The sequence below is a fragment of the Schistocerca cancellata genome, chromosome 4 (assembly GCF_023864275.1).
Source record: "Schistocerca cancellata isolate TAMUIC-IGC-003103 chromosome 4, iqSchCanc2.1, whole genome shotgun sequence".
Classification (NCBI taxonomy): Eukaryota; Metazoa; Arthropoda; class Insecta; order Orthoptera; family Acrididae; genus Schistocerca; species Schistocerca cancellata.
Genome location: NC_064629.1, coordinates 56,399,760 through 56,422,446, shown reverse-complemented (window position 1 = coordinate 56,422,446; position 22,687 = coordinate 56,399,760). Strand labels below are relative to the sequence as shown.

General features: G+C 37.8%; 1 protein-coding gene across 5 annotated transcripts in view; it reads right to left on the bottom strand.

The window, feature by feature from the left end:
* Positions 1–779: 779 nt before the first annotated feature.
* Positions 780–22,687, bottom strand: part of LOC126184696 (homeotic protein female sterile-like) — a 263,983-nt gene continuing 242,075 nt past the window's right edge. For all 5 annotated transcript variants that reach the window (XM_049927201.1, XM_049927205.1, XM_049927204.1 and 2 more), the window contains exons 16-17: positions 8,403–8,522; positions 780–4,124 (exon numbers count right to left, since the gene is read on the bottom strand). In XM_049927201.1, the coding sequence (XP_049783158.1) occupies positions 3,988–4,124; positions 8,403–8,522 (257 nt within the window). In that variant the 3' untranslated portion in view covers positions 780–3,987. The remainder of the gene's footprint in view (positions 4,125–8,402; positions 8,523–22,687) is intronic.

The window sequence follows — 22,687 nt, the reverse complement described above, 5'->3', positions numbered from 1 at the left end:
AAGCTCTCAAATCTGATGTAGCAATATATTGCCTGTTTTACACGTTTTCATAAATTAGTTGCTCGGGTTCCTCTGCCTTTCGCATTTACTTTGTACTCTCCAACTTCTGACAGACATTTTCTACTGTCTCTCCTCCTCCCCCCAAAAAATACTCGTGTGTGTGTGTGTGTGTGTGTGTGTTCTATGAAAATAAGCTTTGGTCTTGAAAACATCAGAAACAGCAGGAGCTTATTCATGGCTGCCACTTGTATAAGAACATGCATTCTTATGGGCGAACACATCTTTTGTAAAACACCCATCAGCTAGTTGTTAAATGTATAAGCAAAAAAAGAAAAAAAGAGCATGAACTATGTTAAAAAGATTACGTATGCACAGGTTGTATAGCTGATGCTACACTGGCAGGGGAAATCAATTGGGAAAATACAGATGTCTGATTTATAACATGTAGATGAACAAGTACAAAGGCATGTGTTCACACACTCATCCACATACAAAGCAAATGAACTGCACAATTATTTCCATGGATTAAAGAATCATATACAAATCTTAGTAAAATGTTTACAAGAAATGAAATGTACAAATATTTCTATAAACATCTAAAAAGTAAACTGTAAATTTATGGTAATCACAAATGAAGTTTACAATCACTGCATATTACACCTATATTTTTAGTGTTGCAAAAATAAGAATTCAAAATCCAGCAACACCAAACTTCGAAGACGTAGCTTCAATTATGAGTGCACTATTACATTCACAGCCATTCAAATGTACCTTGCTACGAGTCATGATGACATGCTTAGCAGGTACCTATTGCTTATCGTTGTTTTCTTTTTTTTTTTTTAATTGTTTAAATGTGGTTCATACACTTCACTTTCTTAGTCTTCAATAGGTCTCTAAACACAGAGCATTTGATCTGCTGTCCTGCTTTGCTGGATATTACTCACATAAAAAAATAATTCACAAGACATTTATTCACAACCCTCAAATAATAAAGTATGTTTATCATCTAAAGATATCAGTGCAACAGACAAAACGTATCACACAAGTTGCTGGTTATTACATATAACCACATACATGGTGCTTTTATTATATGAAATTGCCTGAGATGAACTCCATGAAATAGATGATCAATATGTACAAACTACTCAAATAATTACTGATTCAACTGTCACAACACTCATCAAGCTATTCATATTGACTATTGAATAAAATACAGATAACTGTATAAAATGCACAGTAACTGATTAACCAAAAGCACACTAAATGAAAATTAAAAATAAATAAGATAGAAATAACACTAATGTTCCCTGAAATTTGATCCTGCATCAACAATAATTGAAAATACTAATCTCACTATTATCACAAGCACTTCCCGGAAGTGAATGTGAAGCTGCAGCAACCAGTAGCACATATACTGATCAATAGTATTTGGCAGTAAAAAATGTCCATAAGGAAGCAGTGAGAGAACATATAAAGCTACTGTGTTGAAAATTACAGTCACATATGCCATAACCACTCACAACTATTTTTACTTTTATGTAGCATACTGAACACAAAATCTTTGAGGTTGTGAGTGCTGGTTCCTTTATACCTTATAGGATGATGCAGTATCACCTCTTAAATGTTTTATGAGGGGGACAAATCTGAACTGCAAGCAGTTATGAAAGTTTGAGGGACAAAAATAGAACTATTACACATTCACTGCCAAATTATCTCGCAATGTAAACATTTTGTCTTCATTAAAACAAGGTTATATCAAAGGTTTGGTTGTTAAGTTCTGAAGACATTTAGAACAATTTTATGATAGCTTGCATGCCAAAATAATGAAAAAAAAAATACATTCTTTGAGAGGAATACCATGTATCAGCTCTTCCACAGGAATAAAGAGAGGTATTCCTATTTCAGTTACCCACAAAACTGAGGAAGTGCGGCAGTTATTTTATTCAAAACGTGGCAAATGCATAGATCTTCTTCATTCAGGTACAAATATTTAATTAAACAGTAATTTCAAAGAGACATAGATACATCAGACATTACTGGTGTTCCCTTTTTTGTTGAGAATCACTAATAATAATAATAATAATAATAATAATAATAATAATAATAATAATAATCATAGACTGTGAAACAACTACTGGCTAACAAACCCTAAATACTGACGATGAAATGGAATGTCATAAATACAATGTCTGGTAGAGAAGGGCTATAATGAAAAATGGGAAATAACCTGTGCCATCAGAACCAGTAAAAATTTGGAAAAAGCTGCAGTGTGTGCAATTCTACAGAAGATATCACAGTATGTGAACTTACATAAGAAGAATATTTCATTATCACAAAAGACATGAGTACAAAAATGAGTAAAATATGTATTGAACATGTTATATCAAATGCTTGGTATCACCAATGTTCCATCTGAATCTGAACAATGCTATGGAACAGACAACAACAACACACACAAGTCTTCAGATCAGAAACTCTCACATTGCATCAATTTTCCTGTACCAAAATAATGTTCCAGCAAAGACGTTATGCTGCTATATTAAATGCAATGATCTCAGTTATCAAACAAATTCTCCAGATGAAAATATGGCTCTTTGACAAAAAAACAGAAATGAGTACAGCAGAAATTCACGATTCCCGATTTGTAACAAATCTTTAAAAAAGTTCAGATTAAAAACAGTCTACAATTCTGTGTGTATACAAATAATACTGACTGTTTTTTCTGCAAACTATCTACAAGCATTAAAAATGTGATTCAATGGGTACTGCATCCTTATGGAAGAAAAGTTTGCAGCAAAAACTGACAAAATGGTGTTCATCAGCATAGTGCTAATAGTCACTTTATGTCCTATCTATTATTGCATTGGTTAAAATATATGGGCCATTCCACACGAAGTCATCAAAACTGAGAATCTTGCACACAAAAACACTAATTTATTATTCACTATTATTTCAGATGGTAAAAACTAAGCTTTCATGTAGAACTACTCTCACGCAGACGAGTCACGACTGATACTGACTAAAATGAACAGAAAAATAAGTGTAAATGATACGTAACGAGGCATAAAAATGAGGGGTGGGGGGTTATGGCGGCACGGGGATGGGGAAGGAGGGGAATTGATGACAAAATATTAATAAAAAAATATTTCCCATCAGAAATAACAATCAGAAAACACTGTCAAACAGCAATTATGAAAGCTAAAATGAAAATGAAATGTACGTGTTATGCAGTTACTTTACGAAACAGTCAACGATGTCAATGAACAGTTTGAGCCTTTCCTGTGCAAGGACAGGAAGTATCCAAATGGATTGAAGAAGTTGAGTTTGAATTACACAGATTGTCACAAAACAAACATTTGATTACACAGTTAGTAATATAACAACTGTCTTAAAATATGCAAAATAATGATAACAAATAGCTTTACTTTTGACAACAAAAACTATAAAACTCATAGTACATTAATTTTGAAGTTGCTCTTCCTCTCACTCGAATCTGCATGAAGCATTATGGCTAGTTTACACTACGCCGTAGGATTCACACTAGCTCTTATCTTACATTTACTTATCTACAGAAGAAGCAACATCTTAAGTTCACTTAAAGAGACACTATAATCCACATATGTTAAGGTCCATACAAATCATAAAAAATAATTGCGGACACCTGATACATGTACTCTTTGATAATACAATGTCTTTGTTTCTGTTTAAGAAATTATTGAGCATAAAAAATAAATATTTATGCCAAAGTCATTTTCACATCAATACTTAATTGCAACAATACTGCTTCATGAGATTATAAAAACTACACCGTCACTGGAAAATGAGAACAGCTGTTACAAATAGTAACAGTGTTAAAACGAGACTGATACTGAAATGTATTAAAACAAATAAAAGCCAAAGACAGAGGCTGATGGAATGACCCACATCATATTTTTTTTCTTCTTTTCTTTCCTTCAAAAAGTCGATTTGTACAGTTTCTAATATCACCTAACCTGCTTCTGAATCACTAGTGTCAGTCGAGCTACTAGAAAGACTTGAGGTGCTAGAGTCTGTGTCTGAACTGCTTGAAGTGGAGGCTGAAAGATGTGCTGGTCCACCGGCACCATCAATTGATCTGCTCTCATCTGAAACACAAATTTATTTTTAAAAATGACAACACGCTTTTATATTAATGAAGCATTAGTATGACCAATGAAGGAAGTAGAAGATGAATAGATGGAAAGGATTATCATATCATAGATCCCTTTGTTAATCAAAGGGGAATGTAAACATGAACTAGGAGGAATAAGTATCTAAGTAAATTACAGAATGTAAACTGAAACTTCAAAAAGATTGGTGTATTATATCTGATGCGCAACATTCATCAGCAACTGAATTAAATGGCTTTGGGCTCTGTTGGGGGCTGGGTGTGTGTGTGTGTGTGTGTGTGTGTGTGTGTGTGTGTGTGTGTGTGTGTGTGTGTGGGGGGGGGGGGGGAGATTCCCTTCTTTTATACATTTTTCCAACCAGAAATTTCCATTAGTGTCAAAAACTTAAGTTTGAGCTATTGAACTGGCATGCAATACATATGAATTTGCTGTGTTAACGTTATTAGCATTGGTTTTCAATGTATCCATTGAAGAATTTTCTATGAGGCATTGAGCTCCATAATGACACAACTTTATAACAAAGATACTACAACAGTTTCATTTTTAAACAGCACTAGATAAGTACTTTTTATTTATTTGTTTATTTAACCTTACCAAATTCATTCTCTCCCAATACGTCCACTTCAAAAAACATATAGACTAAATCTCTCTCCAAAGAACTGACTCAATTCTTTTTTTTAATCAATATTACAAAGTTAAATCCTAATAATGGAATACACAATTAAAAATGCATTCAAAGATTAGTGATCAATGTTAAAGCATAATTACTTCAACAGATTTCTGTTAAACAAAAAGTTAATAAAAAGAAACAAAACAACATGTGCCTATGAGTCAACTATGTGGTTGCAGTATGGTATATCTTACCAGATTGACTAGGTCATGTCTTTTAAGCAGGAAGGGCAAAAGTGTGGTATCAAAACATTTTACAGTCATCAGATTGTAGGGACACACAGTATTTCCAAAGTCATGCAGGTGCTGCGTCAAGAGTGTACCATACATCGATTTGGGGAAAACAGTCACTTTTAGAATAAAATGAAGTGAGCAACAAACTGATGACAGGTTAGTGTCAATTACCACTAATTGTAATGGTGGTCTGGCAGGCTAAAGTGCAGAAAATCACTTGGCAACTAAATAACTAAATACTGGACAACATAAATCGATAAGCAGCCATAAAAGTTAAAAATACATGGCCCAGTCACATTAATGTGACCAGCGCCTTAGTTCAAAACAGTGCAGTAGTTGTAATGTGGAAATGGAGCAATTTATCTGATGTTCAAGAGGGCAGGATCATTAGCTTTCGGGCCAAGGGCGGAAAATTCCGAAATGAAGTTTGCAACGTTTGTGTGCCACCTTGATTAAAGTATACCATACATGGCAAATTGGAGCTATCCAGAACTGGTGTCAAGGCACCTATGGTACCCCACAGGGCCATGAATGACAGCTGCGGACATGTATATGGGTGAATAGATGTACGACTGTTGAGCAACTGACTGCTCAGATGAACCAAGGGGCTACCAACGTTGTCTCATCAATGACAAAGGCTGGAATCTGCACCACAAAACAACAACTGGACATCCACCGAGAGGTGGAAGGTGGCCTTTTCAGATGAATCACGTTTTATGCTCCATCGGACAGAAGGCCACTGACATGTATAGCATGAAACGTCTGAAAGAAAAAACCCTGCAACAACTGCCAGAAGGGTCTATGCCAGAGGGTATTCCCTGGGTGATTTTGCTGTTATGAAAGGCACAATGGATTAACCCAAGTATGCATCTATCCTTGGTGACCACGCCTACCTGTACATGCAGTTTATTTTTCCTTCGGCATGACGGTATCTACCAGTTGCTCGCTGTGTACATGCGTGGTTTGAAGAGCACCAAGATGAGTTTGCCCCACTCCCCTGGCCTCCAAACTCCCCATGTCTAAACCCAATAGAAAATTTGTGTGACCACCTTGACCAAGCTGTTCCTGTCATGGATTCTCAACCGAGAAGCCTAGCACTCCTGGCTGCAGCAATGGAGTTGGCGTGGCTCCATATCCCTGTTGGTACCTTCCAGAACCTCACTGACTCTTCCTGCACACCTCACAGTGGTCCACGTGGTAAACAGTGGTTGTTCAGGCTCCTGACAGGGAGTCACAATAACGTGAGAGGACAGTGTCTCAAATGACTCTGGGTTACAGAAGGCACTGCCCCAAATAAATATCTCCAATCACAAAGCACAGAGATTATAATAGGTGCATGAACACCACCACTGGAAGCTACAGTCATGGAAAAAGGTGATACAGATTGATATGTAAGAGTAAATATTGGCAAATACGAATGTGAAGCTTAAAATATGCTGAAAACAACAGGAGCAAGGTGTATATGCAGACAAATAAATAAATAAAACAAAATAAAAAATTAAAAGAAAAATAAATAAATCCCATGTTTTCCAGTTTAAAATACACTTTTTACCAAGTGAAAATACACTTTCCCTCGGAGCTGTAAAACTTTCCAGTCATTTGAATGGTAAAGATTTGAAACACCAGCATAGAACTTCTGGGCACTTTAGTAAACGAAATGCAGCAAAAAAGTCTTTTGGTAAGATCTTTGATGTGCAGCAACACGTATACTGCACATTTTCTTAATGAATTCCACCAAATACAGTACGGGAGCTTCCAAAGAGCAGAAACTGATTTTGTGCTGTGCGGCACACTATAGCTCATGTCACGTGATTTCATCAGTCAGTGGCAGCAGATGTTCAGCGCACAGGGCACACGATATAGTCAGCCAATAGTAACCTCACTGTTATGTAGTGCCAACACACAAACAGTGTAAGTTAATGGTTTGAATTAACATACTTACAGTATAGTTACAAGAAAAGCTAAGCTTTCAAATGCAATATCAGCCATAATTTATTTATTTATTTATTTTGCATTGTTATGTAGGATCCTACGAGAACAACTTTAATTGCAGCATCTGAATATTTATTACAAGCTCGATTATAAATTTCACTTCTGTACACTGAACATTTTGTGGGTTACCTGGTTGAATACAAGTTTCGTTGAGCACTTCGAATTTTGTGTATTCTTTTTGCCCTCATTACTGCATGATTTGTAATGTATGAAATAAAAATGAAAAACTAACTTTGAAGCTGGGTCTTTTTAAGTGTGTGTTACCCTGTAAGATATATCAAATGCAAATGTGTCAGTGAAATTTTAAATAGGGCTTAATGACATAAACGGCTGGTCCTCTGGGCCCCGAATTCTGCCAGGTGGCTGGTCCTCAAAGTGTTGAATTTTGAAGAAGAGTCATGTCTTCTGTGATCTAAGACATTCATCACACATTCTCACACCAAACATAATTCATCTTGAATAAAAGGAAATTTACTTTGAAAGTAATGCTTCTCAAGTCACCATTCGCAATATTTCCTCGCGACCTGTTAGAAATGCAAATAGTTGTCATGTCATGCTCACATTAAAGACTTTGGTGTTAAGTAGTATTGCATTGTCCTTGTCGTAAAGCCTTCAATACATTTTGCTATCAGCAGACACTTGCATGTATATTGTGTTTTGTTGTAAACGGCATATTTTCTTTGGACCTAAAGTTTTATTATTGTGTTATTCTCTTGTTTATGTTTTATTACTGGAGTATTATTCTGCAGTAATAGGCTAAAGCAAAATTCTTTGTTAGAGTATCAATTCTTAACAGTTAAAATTACAAAAAATCAACTTAGGATAAAAACAATGAAAAATTCCTGGAACTCTAAAACAATTTTCGGTTTTCCAAGATGAAACAATTCCTGCATTTTTCGCGGTTTTTCCAGGGCATATACACCCTGAGGAGGTTATGCAACAGGGCAAGTGACGGAGGTATTTTAGTGTGGGTGGTATTTACATGAGTTGAAATGGAGTCTGCCATAAAATCTCACTGGTGTATGGTGCAGAAAGTTGCTGTAGTCTTTGCATCTGATTATTCACCTACAGCAGTCCAAGGGTGATCCGTAATTTTGGTATGACAATACAAAACATCTGAATTGTGTCAGAATGGTTTTGGGAACACTTCACAAACATGAGGGGCCTTGAGTGTCGCACATTCTACTAGTGTGTGTGTGTGTGTGTGTGTGTGTGTGTGTGTGTGTGTGTAATTCAATTGCTCGTAAGTGCACACAAAACAGATAACAGCAGATTAATGTATATCAATCCAGATTCAAGAATTACTTAAGTAGTGCAAAGCTTTGCATGTCAGTACTGGCGAATGTTCACTGCAGTTACCTTTTCTTGCATGCTTCTTTGCTGAGCCTAACTGACCAGACACATGCTGCAATCTTTTCTCCAGTTCTTGTTGCTTTTCAGCCATTTGCTCATCTTTAGATTTTCCAGAAAGCTTTTTATCTGAGAAAAAAAAAAACGTGAAAATAAATTAAGCAATTTATATGAAAATAACTGGAAAATCCAAAACTCTCTAAATACGTTACTAACAACTAAGTGGCACACATAATCAAGCAATGCTGAGATATTTAATTTATAGAAAAATGGCATAATTATTCACTTGAAATACGGAATGACGTGTGTTCAAGAGAACATAATGCAGGAGCTGCAGTTTGCACGTGTATCATATGCCTTATTTTCGTAGATTAAGATACTCTGACATATGGAATTAATGATTTTACTCAGCCCATTGTATTCTATCTGCCAACACCTACAGAGGAAGGACAAAAAAAAAATATGTAAATGCATTCCTGAACATAAATGCAGATGCTAACCAAGCCTGCAGGTTTCACTGTTTTGGCTGACCAAGAACGGCACCTGTGCACTGTCCTCAATACGTTGCTAGTGTCAGTCGTAGTCAGAGCAGTATTCCGTATAGTAGTTGGTGCATGATGCCTCAGCTCAGAGCATTATAACGTGGGTAAATTGTTGGTGCTTTTAAGGTGGGTGCCTGTGTAACCAAAGTAGCTGAAGTGTTTGGTGTTTCAAGAGGCACCGTATCGAAGATTTATACTACATACAGGGAAAGCAGAAAAAGTGTGTCTTGAGTGATCATGAAGGACAGTCACTGAAGAGGATTGTGACAAAAATAGGAATACGATGGTTGTGAAAGTCAATGCCAGCACTAAAACAATGGAGCTCCACAGGACGGAGTGCAGGATCTGTAATTCCAAACCAACTCATCAGTGATGGAAGTGTGGTACTGAAGCAATAAAACCTGGAGCAATGGAAGAAAGTAATTTGGTTGGACAAGTCTTATGTGACCATTTAGGATGATCAGGTCCATCCCATAGTCCAATGTTTGTTCCCCAATGGTGATGGTGCATTCCAAGACAACAGTGTCCCTGTTCGCACAGTTCATACCATCCAGGATTGATAGTGTAAGCAAGTGGATTAATTGTATCCTGTAAATCATATCTCACACTTGTGTATCCAGAATTTATTGCTTGCTGCCACCAAAACTTGCAACAAATGGAATAGAAATTCACTAAATAACTCACTACCATCACATTTAATGCTCGCATTGGCTACGAGATTCACAGCAGAGCAACCAAAACACTACTGAACACTCATTTGCTGTTGAAGAATGCATGACTTAGGTGCGCAGAATAAGTCTAACCTCGACCACCATTGTTCGTATATGTCCCACAGCTGTTCCTGTACTGTCAAACGCTTTGGGATGACCAGATGAAGTATGTTCTTGTACTCAGGTACAATGCTCAAAATGGTTTTCTCATACAGACCACCTGCCTTTTCATACATTTTAAAGAAACTAATGGTGAGTTTTGACCATGAATCTCTCTTTAAATCCCCAAATGTCCTTCTGACAGCATCAAAATCTGGTAAACAAATGTCTGATCAGGTCAAATGATATCTGAAACCGGTTTTCTTTCCCAGCAAGGGAGCAAAATCTTGTATTATTGTTAAATTCTTGGGGGTGGTCAATGTGAAAGAACTGTTTAATGCATAGTACCAAAGACAAGATACTTGTTCACCTGGTGAAACCAAAGAGCTTGACAGCAGAGGTACAGCTGTTGGACGTACACGGCATTTGATGTTGGAATTATTTTGGCCCCTCTAGACAACCGTCAACTTTCACAAATATCATTTATTTACTCTTGCAAATGTTCCCTTGTCAGTCATCTCCTTACATGATTACGTTGCTGTATACAATTTCAAGCAACATTCAAAGATGTATCAAATGTTTCTCAAGTCTATTTTATTTCTTACTTTAGAGAAATCATTTAACAAAATATTTCACTTTTTTTCCCAAACTCTTACTTCAGTTTTGTCCAAAAAGCATGAAATATAATATATTGAAATATCAGTTGGTATTCTATTATTAATGAGAGCATACAGTTGGAGAGAATGCAGGAGGAGTTAGAATTTATGCTGTGATTGGACATTTTTTTGAAACTGCATTTACATAACTAGTAGCAGCTGTTCATGAAGAATTTCAGTTTTGCCTCGAACCACCAATTAAGTTTCTATTAAGTAGCCTGATTGCTTTCACACAATCAAGTCTTGCAAAAGCAGACCTCAAGTTGGTCAATTTGATATCCCACTTTTCCATTTCCTGCTTTTCATTTGGCCATGAAAATTCATGCAAAAATCCATAGTGCAATTTCTAGGGAGACTTGTTTTCTCTTCACTCAAGCATCTGAACACAAATTCCTAATAGTCTACACCATATTTTCTCTCTGTCCACCGTGGCCTGCAAGATTGTGAGCATTTGGTTTTTAATTTGCCACAATTCCACTACACTACTTTTCTGTGTAACTCTGAACAGCAAAGATTGTGAGAGTTCCAGCCTCTGTTTAGCAGCTGTCTTGTTCCATTTTGTGGCCACCAGAGTGCAACAGATCACTTCAAACTTCAATAAGAAGTCAGAGACATGTCTCACTGAGGTAATAACAACACATTTTCCTATGTTATTAGCTGAAGACAATTCTTGTATAATATTATAATTTTATTATTATACAGGGTGGTCCATTGATCGTGACCAGGGCAAATATGTCACGAAATAAGTGTCAAACGAAAAAACTACAAAGGGTGAAACTTGTCTAGCTTGAAGGGGGAAACCAGGTGGAGCTATGGTTGGCCCGCTAGATGGCGCTGCCAAGGGTCTAACGGATATCAACTGTGTTTTTTTAAATAGGAATCCCCATTTTTTATTACATATTCGTGTAGTACGTGAAGAAATATGAATGTTTTAGTTGGACCACTTTTTTCGCTTTGTGATAGATGGTGCTGTAATAGTCACAAACATATGGCTCACAATTTTAGATGAACAGTTGATAAGAGATAGGTTTTTTAAATTAAAATACAGAACGGAGGTTGTTCCAATGTGATACATGTACCTTTGTGAACTTATCATTTCTGAGAATGCATGATGTTACAGCGCAACCTGTAAATACCACATTAATGCAATAAATGCTCAGAATGATGTCAGTCAACCTCAATGCATTTGGCAATATGTGTAACAACATTCCTCTCAACAGCGAGTAGTTCGCCTTCCGTAATGTTCGCGCATGCATTGAAAATGCGCTGACGCATGTTGTCAGTCATTGTCAGTGGATCACGATAGCAAATGTCCTTCAACTTTCCCCACAGAAAGAAATCTGAGGACGTCAGATCCAGTGAACTTGCGGGCCATGATATGGTGCTTCGACGACCAATCCACCTGTCATGAAATATGCTATTCAATACCGCTTCAATCGCACACGAGCTATGTGCTGGACATCCATCATGTTGGAAGTACATCGCCATTCTATCATGCAGTGAAACATCTTGTAGTAACATCGGTAGAACATTACGTAGGAAATCAGCATACATTGCACCATTTAGATTGCCATCAATAAAATGGGGGCCAATTATCCCGTAATGCCGCACCATACATTAACCCACCAAGGTCGCTAATGTCCCACTAGTCGCAGCAACCGTGGATTTTCCGTTGCCCAATAGTGCATATTATGGCGATTTACATTACCGCTTTTGGTGAATGACTCTTCATTGCTAAATAGAACACATGAAAAAAAATCTGTCATCGTCCTGTAATTTCTCTTGTACCCAGTGGCAGAACTGTACACGATGTTCAAAGTCATCGCCATGCAATTCCTGGTGCATAGAAATATGGTACGGGTGCAATCGATGTTGTTGTAGCATTCTCAACACCGACGTTTTTGAGAGTCCCGATTCTCATGCAATTTGTCTGCTACTGATGTGCGGATTAGCCATGACAGCAGCTAAAACCGGCGAAAGGTCCGGACACTTGGATGACGTCGTCCAGGATACCGAGCAGCATACATAGCACACGCCTGTTGGGCATTTTGATCACAGTAGCCATACATCAACACGATATCGACCTTTTCAGCAATTGGTAAATGGTCCATTTTAACACGGGTAATGTATCACGAAGCAAATACCGCCCGCACTGGTGGGATGTTATGTGATACTTCATACTTATACGTTTGAGACTATTACAGCGCCATCTATCACAAAGCGAAAAAAGTGTTCCAATTAAAACATTCATATTTCTTTACGTACTACACGAATATGAATAAAAAATGGGGGTCCCTATTTAAAAAACGCAGTTGATATACGTTTGACCTATGGCAGTGCCATCTAGCGGGCCAACCATAGTGCATTATTTCGGCCAGTGCATGTACTTTTTGATAACAGATGATGGACTTAGGAGTGGCTACATTCACCCTAGAAGTTGCTGCAGAGGACCTGCAAAAAACAGCATTTTCTTCACTGTAGGGACATTATCAATTCAGAAGGATACCTTCGTACTTGAAAAATGCACCCGTGATGTTTCAGAAGTTGTTGGACGAAGTTCTCAGAGGGTTGAAACCACATCAATGCATGGTATATCTTCATGATGTAATTGTCTTTGCCAGTGATATGGAGCAGCACATATGAGATGCATATGGGAGATATTTTCGGGACTGAGGGCTGCGAGTTTAATTTATTTGGTCAGAGGATTTTCATTGTGCTTTTGAGACACTGAAAGTAGCTATGATGTTGAGTCCAATCTTAAGTGTTTCCAAATTTCAATAAGGTATTCATTTTGTCATGTGATGTGTCCAACCATGCACTTGGTTGTGTGTCGTCTCAAGAACTTCATGGCGTATCACATATGATGGCCTATGCATCAAGCTAAATGAACTCAGGAAAGAAGAATCAATCCATGACAGAAAAGGAAAGTTTGATCCTTATCTATGGAATCACCTAGTTCAACTGTTATCACTATAGGAACAAGTTTCAAGTGGTATCTGATCACGCAGTGTTGAAATGGTCGATGAAGTTACACTACGGGCGGTACAACTGAATTTCATTTTTTGGTCATACATAAACCCTAAAAGAAACACAGATGGATTGAGTGGGAAAGTAGCAGTATTACGAATAGGAGGCAATGAGCTTAAGGAATGGCAGACAGCACAGAAAATGGATGACAACTGTATGCAGTTTCAAGAACAATCAGAGTCTTGTGTATATGATGGGTTGCTTTACAGAGATAAGAGTAGTATGGGAGACGTGATTATGTGTTAGCAGATCATGGGCAATGTAGGCCTACTAACAGCAGAGTAGCGGAGGGGTACTGTTGGAGGAATAAGAAGGCAGAGATGGAGCAATATGTGTGAAACTGCATACAGTGTGTATAGAGAGTGATTTTTTGTCAGACAAACTGCCATTGTAGAGGTCACCTGAAGAATTAGTACTGTTTCAATTGTAGGTCGTTTCAACAAAACACCTGCTGGGAATAAATACATACTTACACTTATAGACCACCTTTCAAGATATGTCGAAATGGTCTCAATGCTCAACCAACAGGCAGAAACAGTGGTGCACACACTAGGAAACAACTGGATACTGAAGTTTGAGGCACCTGATATGATAATTATGGCTCAGGGAACCGACTTTATGTCTGATCTGTTCAAGGGATTCTGTAGGATGTTGTGTGTGAAAAAAGCTGAGAATGAGTCCTCTTCTTCCCCAAGCTAATGGAAGAATGGATAAAAATTTACAGAACTATATGGAAGATGGTAGGATACTATGTGGATGCACACGATGTGACTTGAGATAATTGTTTAAAATGTGTGGTCGCAGCATACCACTCACTCAAAGCAGCACACGGATACAGGATTCTCACTTTACAAGGTGGTATATTGTTATAAGATGCCATCACCATTCGACATGTTAAGAGCCAAGAAGGGTGACACAGGATAATCTGTTAAGGAGTTCATGAGAATGATAAGGTAAATATGGAAGAGGGCGAACAAAGCTAATTCCAAGGCACTAGAAAAGCAAAAAGAAGCAGTGAGCCGCACAGCAAGAATGCCACAAAAAAAGGTTGGCCAATTGATAGTGTTGTTAACTTCTTATACTCCAAAGGAGAAGATGAAGAAATTTTTTTGGAAAATGTCAGGAGCCATATCAAGTTGTGGAACCTATGTCACAAATGTACGTCTAAAGCCAGTTGCCAAAGAGGACATCAATTGCACACACGAGACACTTGAAACTGTTTCGCAGGAGCCCAGAAGTTATTGGAGGAATTGTCAGGTTGGGATGGAAGGAAAATGTGAGAAAGAAGAGAAGAGCAGATTTTAGTTTTGTGTTTGTTCCAGCAGTTTGAGGCACACTGGTTGTACTCTACCTTCAATCAAGTGATAGTAGTAGCCAGTTTCTATGAACAGGGGAAGCTCATGGCAGCAAAAAGACTGGAGCTAGACAGAAGTGGATTGCTTATAAGCAGGACATCACATGAAACAGTGGGACCTACTTTCTGTCTACCAGACAAAGTTATGAGAATAATCCACCTGAGCAATTTGCAGCCTCAGTTGCATTGGCCAGATGAACCTAATGACTTGTTACCAGCCACAAATCTATGTTAAACCACACTTTAGAACTCAAGCTGATTAAGTCCGTAGACTAACTCATTAACGAGCAAGAGGGGCGAATCTCCATGGAGACACTGATGCAGCATGTGGATCAGTACAGGGAGAATCAGTTCAAGAGAGAAACAATCTGGACTATTGTCATACCAGGTACTGCTATGTCACTTACTCTGCAAAGCACACTCCTTGTTTATGTGTACAAGATCACAACACTCGACGAATTTTGGGCACAGCCACTGTTCAAATTCCGGTGGACTGGATCCCCAGAGTCATATGACAGTAGCAGGAACAATAACTGCAAGTTTTTAAGCTAAAAAGCAGCAAACAAAGCTTTGAACATGTAGCCCATAAGGAAATGTCGTGGTAAGAGCAATCTTGATTGAAGATGGATTAAATTCAACTGGGCCAACCGCCAGGGAACTTTAAGTTTCCATGGGTTTATGACGACCCAAGGGTCGGCCTTGAAAATAGGAGGGCAACATAGCTCACTGACCATATCTGTTCAGAAATGTGCAAAGTAGGAAGTCGTTTGCAGCTACCATCAGCCACAACAAATCACTGGTGTTCTGCCTTACAAAATAACAAATAGCTGTCAGAATGTTGTGAGGTGAGCTAGCCTGGTGAAGAGTGGAAACAGTTGATACAGCAGATGAGTCCTGAGCCACTGCCTGGCTGACACTGTTCTCTAGTCAGCAGCGCAGGGCAACAACACACACAACGCCAATGGAAAACTAAGCCATCCTGTCACTTCCTGTGGTGAGTCACAGTGGCGACCAGTAATAATGCAATTTAGAATTTCAGGCTCTTTGATTGGCACTGCATGACATCCTCCTGCATCCCAAATCCACCAGCTATTACAAAGTGAAGAGGAAACAGGTTACTAATGGCAACACGATGGGAACAACCAAAACAAGCAATGCATGAACCTGTTTGTCAGACAACAGATTGTTCCATTGCAAAATAAACTGCTTCTAATTACAATTGCAGCACCAGAAGGATAGTAAATAACTAAATTTTACTTACTGTATGTGTACAGAACAGTAAGAAGAACACATGATTAAATTTGTAGCTGTGAAATTTAATAAATAGAGCTGCCACTTATGGCAACAACTATGGCTCTAACACAACTGGTCATTGAGATGGAATGAGCTGGATTCAGTCTATGCTGGTACAACTAAGCCAGAGTTCATCAATCATAGCAGCTGGAGAGTAGTGGCATGCCAGTCTCTTGGCAACCTATGACCATTCGTTTTCTATATGTGAGAAATCTGGAGAACGTGCTGTTCAACGCAGCAGCTCAACATCCTCCAAAGTAGGGCAGCATAGAAAATGTGCACTGTCTCACTGAAAGATGTCATGGAGACCACAAAGACAGGTCACAGCAACCGCCCTTAACAGATCAGATATGTAATGGCTGCCATCCAAATTATTGGCTATGCAAACCAAATATATTTCTGCTGTGTACCCAGTGGCACCCCATACCATCACACAAGATGATGGGTCTGTATGATGATGAAAAGTGCAATCTCGCATTTGTTCTCCTCAGAGCATACATAAACTGATAGGTCAATTGTGATGCTGTAAGCAGAATCAGCAATCGCCTCAAAAAAACTTAGGTGCTGCTCACATGAAATCCTCCACAGCATTGAATATGGCCCTCCAAGAACACCATTTATTGCATATTCGCATGACAGCCGTGGGATCCTAACCAATGCCACCAGCAATAACAATAAATTGTAGTCTCAATTGGCCACAATCCTTCTGCTGTCAAATTCAAACATGTGTGATAGACGTTTCTCCTTACATCAGGCATTATACAATATTCTCACATGTAAACAACATTCAAATGTTACTTCTGACTGATAAATTCTCTGTGTACTTTCTGTACATACAGAGTGTAGATTGGTGTAAAAATATACAGAGGGTAGATTGGTGTAACACTTACCTACTTTGTATGGTTGGACTAAAATGCTAATCATTTGCATTTCCAAGCCTGTAGTGCACATCTTGTCAATTTGACATTCTTTCATGTCGCCTGATTCTATTGCCACTTTATAACCAGTGTACAAAATGTGTAGTGAAAAAGTTATATATTACCGCAGAGTCATTATAAGTACAGTGGTAAACTACAGGTGGTTTGTGATTTTGGCACGCAACAAGCAGCACGAGCACACTGCTTCAACAGGTCAGTTACCATAATGAAAGGGATACTAAATTTTTTCTCTGATAGCACAGTGAATTTTTTGCTAGCTTCCGCTTTACACACGAGATCCAACAAGTGACTTTGCTAAGGATGCAGCATTTTGCCTGAGATTTTGAACCACAGAAGACTATCAACATTTGGTTCGATGTAAAGAGTCATAGTACTGGTCAGCTTGTTCTGAAGCACTTAGATGCAGCACAGACTGCATGTGGCAATGGATCCTTGTTGTCAACCATGCCCTGCACAAGATGGTGCTAGATCCATATAGGTGCAATATGACTTCTCTCATGAAATTGATCATATTTATTATCTTTCTGTATAGTTACAGTTGTTAGGAGCCACTAAGAATGGCTATGGAGACTATGTATGCTCATTTCATACAATGTAAGAATTCTCAAAACAATGGATTATTCCATCAGGATGATGCATCCATTCATATTGCATACAATATTAAAGGTTACATTGATCACAACTTTCAAGAATCTTTGCATCACATTTTTCAATGGTTTATGGAACAGTTTTGGTGTGTGTGTGTGTGTGTGTGTGTGTGTGTGTGTGTGTGTGTGTGTGTGTGTGTGTGGAGGGGGGGGGGGGGGGGGACATCCCAAATTGCCTTTACCAGCAATCTGTCATTTTCCTGAGCTGTTGAACAGTGACAGAAAGATATATTACAGTGCACAGCTATCAGCACTAGGAATTGCTACACCTTGTTGACTGAATCATGAACAGAAACAACATTACTGTTTAGCACAATTGAAGAAGACAATCAGGACAGTTGTCTAAATCCTGTCCAAAATTAAACAAATAACTTTATTATCCTTCTCACCATATAGCAGAGACGCCGAGTCACGATAGGCACAACAAAAAGATTCACACTATTATAGCTTTCAGCCATTAAGGCCTTTGTCAGCAACACACACACACACACACACACACACACACACACACACACACACAGAGAGAGAGAGAGAGAAGTGTGCGCATGCACGCAAACACAACATACGCACACCTGCAGTCTCAGACAACTGAAACCACAGTCAATTCGGCATCTTCGCTATATGGTGAGTAGCAACTTTCATTCTCTAATACTGTTACATTCCATCCTGGATTATCCATTGTTTGATAATCCTTCTGTCACATGTTGCTGACATTACGGGTATACCCACGAGTACATTGAAACACATTGTGAGAGAGAGTCATAGGGCCGATACAGAAGTTGGATCATGGGCTTTCTTGCTTCTCGTTTGTAAGACAAAGTGAAATACTACTGTACATGCTGGTAGTACTACATTCAAAGAATAGCTTTCGTGATAAAATCTTCTGATTGCCACAATGACAGGAAACTTTGAGGAATAGCTCAGAAGCAAATTAATCCCAAATATCCCATCAAACTGTTTTAGGGGCAACAAAACTTCTTATCACAATATTAAAGCTAAGCCAAGTTTTTCCTCCAAAAGAAATAAACTTACTCCCACAAACAGGTTTGAAGCTACATACAAATAAAAAATGTAATTTCTAATCAAACGCAACGAACACACATCTGAAACATTCAAACATTCATAATATCTGCACCAAACATCGATATTCAGTTCTTAAATTATTCATGCCTATAAGACATCAAACTCATTTGGACTTCAGCAAAATATTCTACAAAATAAGAATGTTACATTCACACTGAATTACACAATTCAAATATCATAAGAAAAATATGTAGTAGTAGACGCTTACTTCACAAAGCTAAACTTCTGTAAGGATTAACATTTAATGGAATGAACTACTGACGTAATGACATAACAATCTCTGCTAATGCACACATGAACAGTAGTAACGATAGTGAGGGTAATAATGCTACCAGCAATGATGAGTTAAGTGATATTGAAGACACTGACATTGACACAGTACTAGTGACACCAATGCAAATGGAACCCAGCCACTTTACCCTATTAAGATCTGAAGGGGATTCTGAGTCGTCCTTGAAGAAAAATGGCAGATAATATTCTCCAAGGTTTGAGGCCTGACAGTTCTGTGTATTCTTAGTATCGTATGTTGTTAACACACTATATTATTGGTAGCTCCATAGCTGTTTAAATTTCAGTGCACAAATCCCTCCTCTATTTGGTTGGGTGTGGTTAGCTGGTTGTCATTCTGTGCCTGATTCTGGGAGTTTCCTGTGACAGTTTGGGATTTCCCTACTTTATAGTAAGCCTAGTTGTGCTAATAATTGTTCAGAAAATATGTAAGATGTTTTGAAAATTTTTGTATAAAAAAATCTATACTTTTAAGCCCCACCAGGCATATAGCTTCACGTTTTTGCAGGATGGACTACGGCAAGAAAGTTGAAAGATTAGTAGATTTTAGAGTTGCAAGAGGATTATTTTCCAACTGACATTGGTAAATCAAGTGAAAAAAGTACTGATGCTGAAACAGGCCAGGTTCTTAAAGAATTCAGACTCAATAATTCACAGGCCAAACAACCAAAAAATCACATCAACTTAATTCTCCACAGCCTGCAATTAAATTTGAAGTTGGCCGTGATACCAATAAACAAATCCTAACTCTTTTAGTCAAGGGAGATGTGACAAGTGTGCTATTTATAATACATAATCAAGACCGCATTCATTCATTCATTCATTCAAAGAGTTTCCAATGTAAGGTATTTTCATGTGTCAATAAGAGAAGCGACATCTCATTAAGTAATTTTTGTTGATGACTGTATCATTGCGACCTGAAGGGACTTTCAGTTTCTTTCTTTCTTTTCTTTGGTGGAGTGAGATTGAATGAGGGGTGGGGGGGGGGGGGCTGGGGGGAGGAGGAGGTCAAAAAACTGTTTTCTCAAGGTTTTATTTTACTAAAACAATTTCCAACTGACTCAAAAAAATATGTGTCAAAGCCAAAGAACAAAAGTGCAGCCCCTAAGGGTTAAGCCTGTGTTACTTGCACATAACTTTGATACTATAATATTTTTAAGGTGAGTGGAAGCAGATCCATGTAATCTCCCTCCTGCATGTGGTTTCCTATAAATGACTTATGTTCTGCTTGCAGCTCTTGCAACATCTAATCAACAATATACAAATTTCAGCATTGTCAACAATACAGCACACACAGTAGAAAGATCCACAAGCAAATCATTACAGCACTTCTTGCCAAAATGCTTATTTTAATTTATTTTATTGAGGCATTCACTCAGAACAAACCCTTCTCAAGTGAAGGTGTAAGTTACTTGGGGATAACTTCTCTTTAGATGGTATACATAAGAATGTTTTCCTTCTAACACTACAGTTGTCAAATGCTTTACTTGCCACACACGCCTTTCTATGTTTTCCTAATGATACAAATCTGCAAATTCATGATTAAAATCATGGGACGTGATGGCAGGAAAATGTTCACAAGATATTGCCTAAGTCCATTAGAAAATTGCAAAGTACCAACCAAGAATATAGCACATTGGTGTGCTGAATTGTTGATACACATGCCAGTCTGCACAATTACATGGATACAAATATAGTTGATCTGATTCTCTCCCTGCTGCATTCGTTTCTTCACATAAACATCCATTAACACCAAAGATAAATATTTTTCTAGCTCCCTTTCTTTGATAAGGATCAACATTCTAGCAGAAACAAGGTCATGCAAGAACGTATTAGAGTTATGCCTGCCTCTTGTGAAAACATTATGTGCATTTTTTAAAAAAAACTGTTTTCTAGTTTTTTGACTTAATTTGTGTTTTGAGCCTGGGACATAAATACAAGTCTAACCATTCAGTGGTTTAAATGTGTGAGAAAATTACCTTGCAGAGCAACACAGATTTTCCTGCAAGTACATTACTAATCCAGCTAACAGACTGGTTCTGTTCCTCACTACTTGTCTGTTGCAGAGAATAGACAAACTCTGTGTGTGTTGTTTTGTGAATTTTCAATTTATTTATTTTGTTGTGAGAGAAATGCAGTAAAAGCACACATTACATTTATATGCCAGTTATCAAGAAGATGAAAGTTGTTTTCCAGCATTAACCAAAAAGGATCAGTTGAATCTGCCATAATGGAAGAATTTCAGTAGGTTACTTAGGAACAAGAAAGTACAAAGCATTTTTGCAATAATCTACCCTCATATAGGAAACTAAAAATTTCCAACAATTAAAGAATGGGTTACTGAAGTCTGTATCTGCCAATTAAGCAGCTTAATAAGATGTAATTAGTGGTATATTAAAATAAGAACAGGAAGAAAAGCAATTCCTTCTTGGCTCAACAACAGTTGCCTTCCTCTAAAAGATATACAGTATGTTTGTCATTTAGCCTTACACATACAGAACAGTATGTGTACAAACAAACAGCAGTATTAGAATCTACTTCTTGGCATAATTTTCTAACTGCAAAACCCACAGCAAATTTGCTGACAAATCGCACAGAAAAATGAATATATGTGTTTGTGTGTGTGTGTGTGTGTGTGTGTGTGTGTGTGTGTGTAAGAGAGATCTCTCTGTCTGTCTCCACCTCTCCGTCCATCCAATCTCTACATATTTCACACAATTAGATGAACGAGAATAAAATATGTTTCACAACAAATTTATTTGACAAGAGATCGTTTACAGCAGAGAACAAATTGCATTTTTCCCTTTATGCAACACAATTAGAGATATTTACATTTATTCATGCCAGTAACACTAGCATCTCACATATCACAGTAATTTATAAACATTCAACTGTCATGAAAGACCACATAAACTTGTCCTAATGCTTTCGGATTCAGATAAAAATACAATCTATCAAGAGATTTTGAGCCTTCATTTTAATTCACTGTATTCTCTTCATCACCACATGAAAATAGTACTATTAAGGGAGTAATTATAATCTTTTCTACACCAAACAGCATGGTATTCCAGCTTTTACACTAGTTCACCATAATTCTACAGCAGTTCTCAGTACTGTCGCACTCAGATACTCTAGATATTTATCTTCACACTGGATATGCAGACAAATTTCACAATAGTGAGAGAAATTTGAGGAGGTAAATAGCACAGTTACTACTTACAATCTCACATATCTCCGCTCAAGCTGTGCTCACTGATATGTTCATTTGCGGATCTGTTGGAATCTTCTGTACAAATAGTTATCTGCATTGATGCAATGAAGACTTTCGTGGCTGGTGTTTACTTCAATTAAAACTTCTGGGCCGAAAGGCCAAGGTCGACATATAACGCTATTTATTGATGTTTCATTCTCAGCTGTGGGTGATATCTGCAAAGATAAAACTGGCAACTACATCAAGAACTTTTGATGCAGATGCAAGTTTTATCTCTGAAGGTGTCTCTCACAAATAGGCACAAAGTATTTGTAAATAGTTTGATACATCGACCATGGTCTTTCCACTGAAATAGCAAGTAGATGCTTCAATACCACTGGTAGCTATAAAGTTAATTTTGCTCAGCCAAAAACATCTCGATATTTGCAGTGTTAGTGACAGTGCAC